Raw genomic sequence first — 6,453 nt, forward strand, 5'->3', positions numbered from 1 at the left:
GTGTCGGGGGGAGGGGGGGAGGGAAAGGCAGCGATCTCCGTGGCGGGGGCTGATTATGGAAGAGCAGCCGGACAGTAAAAGTCACCGAGACTCTGCTACCACCAGCAGCAGCGGCAGCGGCAGCAGCGATGGAGAAAGCGTCCCCGTCTCCCCCAGCCACGCGCCTTCCTCGCCCGCAGCGCCCTGCCTCCTGCCCATGCCCCACCACCACCAGCCGCCGCCGCAGCCCCATCGCACCACCAACTTTTTCATCGACAACATCTTGAGGCCGGACTTTGGCTGCAAGAAAGAGACGCTGCTGATCGTCGGCGGAGCGGCGGCGGCGGCGGCAGGAGCAGGAGGAGGAGGAGGAGGTGGTGGCGGCGGCGGCGGCCGGGACAGAGACCGAGATCGCGGTCAGACACCAGGTAGAGAAAACGCCAACCCACTGATAACGAGGCCATCCAACCCGTCCTCTCTCCTTTGCCCGGATTCAAACTGTAACCCCGACAGCTCCTCCTCGGCGCCTCCTGCTGCAGCTGCTGCCTCTAAAGCGAACCCCGCCGCGGCAGCAGCAGCGGTAGCGGCCGCCAAGCCACCCTCCGAAGGGAGTGGAACTAACCCGGCGAAGTATGGGGAGCGCGCCAACCCCGCCATCCTGCTCATGGGCTCTAATAATGGAGGACCTGTTGTAAAGAGCGATTCTCAGCAGCCTCTAGTATGGCCTGCCTGGGTTTACTGCACTAGGTATTCAGACAGACCGTCTTCGGGTAAGAACCACTTCGCTGATCGCATCGGTTAGCTGTTACATAATACGCCGTGGCTTTTCTTTTTTCTCTCCCCCCCCACTCCCTTCTTTAGCGTCTGTAGGTTTTTTATTTTTTATTTGTATTAAAAAAAAAAAGAGCAATGCTATAGAGCCTGGGGGTGTTTGGGTCACACAGCCAAGCCCTCCGCGCTCCGGATTACATGATTTGGGGTGGGGGGCACGGGGAAATCTTTTCCTCTTGCCCCAACTTTCCGCCCTCCCCCCCATAAACTCCCGAATTCTGATGCAGGAGGCCAGATCTGGCATATTTCACCGGGGGGGGGGGGGGCTTTTTATTCCGATTCGGTTGGGACTGGGAGTACAGATACAGTAGCTGTGAAGCAAGGCAGTAGATTTTTTATTTTTATTGTGTGCTGATGAGTGGGGGGGGGGAATGGGAGGGGGAGATCAGAGACACATGTTGAACGTATTATATATTTGAAAGGGTGTTGGGGGTGGGGTACGGTTCTGAAAGGCAGAAAGAAGGGGCGGATGAGAGAAATGCTTTCAGGCAAAAATGTTTCTGTTATGGGAAAGCAAAATGGGCCTCTCCGAGAGCAAAAGAAAACCAGGCCTGTAGGTCGCATATTGACAAGCGGGGTTTTATGTTCGTTCTAGTTTTTAGCGGCCAAGGAGCTTTCTTTTCTTAAGGATAATATCTGCTATTGTTTGGGGAATTTATTTCCCCCTCCCCCTCTCAAAAAAGATGGGAAGAAAATATTCTGAAACAAAGAAAAAGAAAAAAACAAGATCAGATTCTCTGGGACCGGAGATATTTCTGCTGCTGCTTGTTATTTTCTTGCAAGTCCCTTTAGCGTTCCGTTTGCTTATTTTAATTATGTTGACATGGAACAAATCAGGTGACCCGGGTCACTTTTAAAGGGTCTCCCAGAATTACCTCCCAGTCCAGCTTGTGGCTAGAGGAGAGGAATGTAGATCAGACTGCTCCGGAAAAGTCCAGGGCAAGGAAGTTCCCCAACGAGACAGCGTTTCTGTTCGCAAACCCTCATCCAAACCGGCGGGGGTGGGGGAGAGTAAGCTTAATAATAAAACAGAATAAGAATCAACCCACTTTGGTGGGAGCAAGGGCCAGGGCCGGGGAAGGCAGAGGAGTGGCGAGCTAGCCCAAATGCCCGGCTGGTGGCTAGCTAACTCACGCTCTCTTGTGCTCCTTCCCTTTATTAGCTCCGTCCACGGAAAGTGATCAATTTGCTGCTATCAGCCAGAGTCATCTAGATTCCCACTGTTATTGACACGTCCAGCGACTTGAAACTCAGAAAAGCCAGTTTGATTGACTAAACGGATTGATTGAGTTGTCAGGCTCTTGCCTTCCTAGCTCTCAGCCCTGGGCAGGGCAATGATTTTATTACCATTTCCCAATGCCGCCACATGCAAAGTATTTTACACTTTCCTTTTGCAAAATCTCCTCTCTGGCACCCAGTCCCAGAGACCTCCGCTGGGAATGTGCACCGTTCTCTTTGTTGCGCTTGGCTCTGGCCCTGTGTTCCCCTGACTGGTATGTGGTGCAGCTCTGGCTAGCCGAGGACCAGGGGCTGAATGTATCTATAACTTTATCTAGGTATAAGTGTATATATCGTGCCCCCCCCCCCCTTCAGAATTGCTGTTTTATTACAATGGCAAATTTCAGTTTCCAAAGGGAAAGGAGCTGAGATCAGATCGGTGCAATTTTTTCAAAGCAGCCTCTGCAGGGTCTGGAACAACCAGGAGATAATGTGATAAGAGATTTATTACCCCCCCCTTTAGTAAACTGGATAAAGCGGGGATTAATATATATTAATATATATTCCCCCGGGTTCCCTAAACGTGTCCTGAGATCTCTGAGACAAACAAACCAGCCCTGTGAGATGAGCTTTAGGCCTACTCTCAGCTAGGAAGCCTACTGTCTTCCTCCCCTAGGTATCTGGGACTGTAGGTGGGTGGGTGAGTGGAGACTGTCTCCCTAAAATTTGGATTCCCCAGCTCTTGACCTGCTTTGGATCAAAACCTTGAGGTTTTCAGAAATTGTTTTAAATTCCTCCCTAAAAAAAACCCTTTCACAGGATTTGTTTGGAAGTCAAAATGCAACAGCCTGCAAAGCCAGCCTTATGCTTTCCATCCTCTTGGACTTACCCTTTATCAATCTGTTTCTAGATGACTACATATCAGCTCTAAGCATTCACCTTGCCTTTGGGAATACTTTTCTGGTGCCAGAGCCTTTTATTTTTATACCCGCACATACTATCGGTGTTTCAAGTTCAGGGGTTTCCATTTATACCTTTAAAGAAAGGCCTGAAAAGCCCGATTTGACCATTAATAAGGGGAGGGTTTCCAATGAGACTATAAACAGGAGAAGTAACTCATTCGGATGATCCAAGTGTCCTGCCGAGAGAGGCAGAACTGAAATATACAATCTGCAATCCATTTAAAACGCATTCCACACGGATACAAATGTGCGTTTCCCCGTATTCATTATAATATCCCCACTTCTCTTTAGAAACAGAGGGAAAGGGAGAGGAGGGAGATTTTCTGTTAAATTAACATCTATAAAGCCAATGGATTTGAACAGTCACTCGGACGAGTGATGGAATAAATACCATTTACTCTGCGATAATTCGCACGCTGCCCTGAAAACAGGAGCGATCCAGAATGAGCTTGTTCGTTAACGGTGGCGATTCTTTATTGTGATCCTTTTTAGTATTAGTTTATACTAACACACTAGGCGGCAGGGGAAGTATTTCCATTTCTCTGCAGGGCTTGTCTAAAATTCGTGTTCGTCAAAACTGAGCAAGGTGGTGGGGGATTTTCCAGGAACGCGGGGCCAGTTTAGATTACAGGGGCACTTTTCTTCCAGCTAGCCCAAAGCTAGCTGTGTGTGGATCAATCCCTCCGGCTTCAGTGAGTAGTTTGAATGTATTTATCAGAGGGGTGTGGAGATGCGCGCTCCGCAAATGAACTACACTTTGCTGTTCCAACTCCTTGGGTTAACGGAACCCCCCTTAGGTGGCGTGGTCAGAGACAGCGCAGCGTGTGTGTGTGTGTGTTTGTGTATCTATCTTTTGTGCAACGGCGTCTTCTTGTCTTGACTTGACTGCACCCTCTTTGCAAGTGGGGCGCGCTCTGGTACAACCCTCCCCAATAGCTACCCCCAAAAGAAGCGCGATAGGACGCCCGAGATAGAATTCGTTTCCTTTTGTAACGGATTAGTCGAGGACATGGGGGCAAATGGGGTATTTTCTCAGGATCAGGCGTTCAGAGTTGACCGAAAAAGGAAAGGTGATGTTTGGTGCGCCTCCCGTCAGGTTTGCAGAACGGCAGGAGATATCTCTGATTATTTCACAGAGGGTTGCAAAACATTAAGTTTGCGGTCTAAATATTCGGAGGGGTTTATTTGAGCTCTCGGATTCCGGAATTTTAAATTAAAACAGAGAATCTTCAGACAGTCTGTTTCTGTGCTGTCTGGCCTGTCATGATCCTCTTGCTTTAAAAAGATCTTACGAGTGGAATGGAGTTTGTTGGGGGCACATCAATGGGGTTTATATTTTCATCCCCGCGTCCGTTTCATTTGAAGCGGTGTGTGTGTGTGTGTGTGTGGGGGGGGCAAATACAAAGATTTGTCCTGTCACGATCCAGGATATACATGTTTTGAGTTATCCAGTTTTGCCCAAACAAAACAGACTTTCTTACCTACACCACGGAGACTAGATTTGGAGTAACACAAATAACGAGGCTCACAAATAGACTAATGATAATACATTAGCTCACCTCCTATTAGTTATTATTTTGGGTAGATTATTTGGTCCTTTTAAATCAGTGCCGAAGCTCATTGTGCCCTCAGTATATTTATCTAGGGCCACAACTCAGCGAATTTTCCGCGTAGGGTCCCTCTATAATGAGAATTAACTGTTAAAACCCTCAAGCCACTGCTGGTTTTAACTTGCCAGGTTTTCCCCCAATTTAGCCTTTATTCTGAACATAAACGTGAATTACACTGTGGGTAGGTGAGGGGGGAAGAAACACCTTCCCCCCAAATAACCCCCTCATCACCCACTATAGAAAGCAATTTGATGGCCTGCTTTTGGCGGCCATTATTTTTTTGGGGGGGGGGGAGAAAAATGAATAAGTCGGCCATTTTTATTGCAAACTGATGCCAATGAGAAGGCTCTGCCTCAAGGACAGGCAGAGGGGTATGGGAATAAAGCAAATGCTGGGGAAGCGGGGGGCTGCGCCCCGTGAGGAGGAAGCTTTGCCCAGGGGTGAGGAACTGAGGGATCGCACATTTCACATTTGAGGATGCATTTCAAACAGCTATCCCCCCTTTTTTCTCTCTTCTCCTCCATCCCGCCCCCCTGTTTCTGTCGGTCTCTGTCCCTAGGTCCGCGGACCCGGAAACTGAAGAAGAAGAAGAACGAGAAGGAGGACAAGCGGCCTCGAACAGCCTTCACTGCCGAGCAGCTGCAGAGACTCAAGGCGGAGTTCCAGGCCAACCGCTACATCACGGAGCAGAGGCGGCAGACCCTGGCCCAGGAACTCAGCCTGAACGAATCCCAGATCAAGATCTGGTTCCAGAACAAGCGGGCCAAAATCAAGAAAGCCACGGGCATCAAGAACGGCCTGGCTCTTCATCTCATGGCCCAGGGACTGTACAACCATTCCACGACCACGGTGCAGGACAAAGAGGAGAGCGAGTAGTCAACAGCCCCCGCCCCAGTCCGCATTGATTATTATTATTAATTATTATTATTATTATTATTGCCAGGAAAGGAAAATGAAATAAAAAGGACTTAACAGTGAAAAGTGACATACTGAAGGGGACTTTGGACAGGTGCTATTTAAAATCAAATCTATTGTCTATCCATAGTATAAGGACTCCAATTAAAAAAAAAAACCCGAACACTTACAAAAATTATCTCTATATAGCCAAACATCATATGACCTTGTATATATTTAATTTCAGGTAAGAAATATGTGTAGCGATCTCTATTTGCTGGACAGTTTCTCTTCCTCTCTGTCTCTCTTTTGTTTGTTTTTTTGTTTGTTTTCTTTTTCTGATGTCGTTGCCTCTTGTTTTCAAGTAAATGTCTGACTCCCGAATTTTTCTTTTATTTTTCGTGTGAATTTCCGTCTCTTCCCCCCCCCCCCCCGAAGAATTGGATCCACTGACTGCGAGCCTGAACCCGCCGCTACAAGCCAAAGATTTTATTATGTTCAGAAATCTGTAGTCTGAAATAAAGTGTAGACTGTGTTCAGGATACAGACTGGCTGTTGTTATTTATATATATAGTCACAGCTTGATGATTTGTGTGGTTTTTTTTAATTGATTAGGATAGCGATTGGCTAACCACCCTTACAGAAAGTGCGAATCAATTTTTAGTTCCCAACTGAACCCTTTAGAAATCGGAGCTACTGTTTAATTTGGCTGGTTGCTTTGTGGCCACTGGTTAATGTGTGAAGTCAGTGGTAATTGTGTGTCCCGGTGACTCTGCCATGAAATTGCCAAGCACACTACTGTCTTACTCAAAAAGGAAGGTGTGTTTTTTTTTTTAAATCTAAATCATGCCTCAGTCGTCGTCGTCCTCTGCTCCCCCCCCCCCCTTGCGTTTCTTTTGCTTTTTTACAGGACATAAAACCCACCTCATCATAACACATCAGCTGCACCTTCAGGAAAA

General features: G+C 47.7%; 1 protein-coding gene across 1 annotated transcript in view; it reads left to right on the forward strand.

Annotated features, from left to right (window-relative positions):
• Positions 1 to 6,038, forward strand: part of EN1 (engrailed homeobox 1) — a 6,296-nt gene extending 258 nt beyond the window's left edge. The window contains exons 1-2 of the mRNA XM_048870193.2: positions 1 to 749; positions 5,160 to 6,038. The exon at positions 1 to 749 is cut by the window's left edge and continues 258 nt beyond it. Coding sequence (XP_048726150.2) covers positions 56 to 749; positions 5,160 to 5,476 — 1,011 coding nt within the window. The 5' untranslated portion in view covers positions 1 to 55 and the 3' untranslated portion in view covers positions 5,477 to 6,038. The remainder of the gene's footprint in view (positions 750 to 5,159) is intronic.
• The last annotated feature ends 415 nt before the right edge of the window (positions 6,039 to 6,453 follow it).

Source organism: Caretta caretta, chromosome 11 (genome assembly GCF_965140235.1).
Source record: "Caretta caretta isolate rCarCar2 chromosome 11, rCarCar1.hap1, whole genome shotgun sequence".
Taxonomy (NCBI): Eukaryota; Metazoa; Chordata; order Testudines; family Cheloniidae; genus Caretta; species Caretta caretta.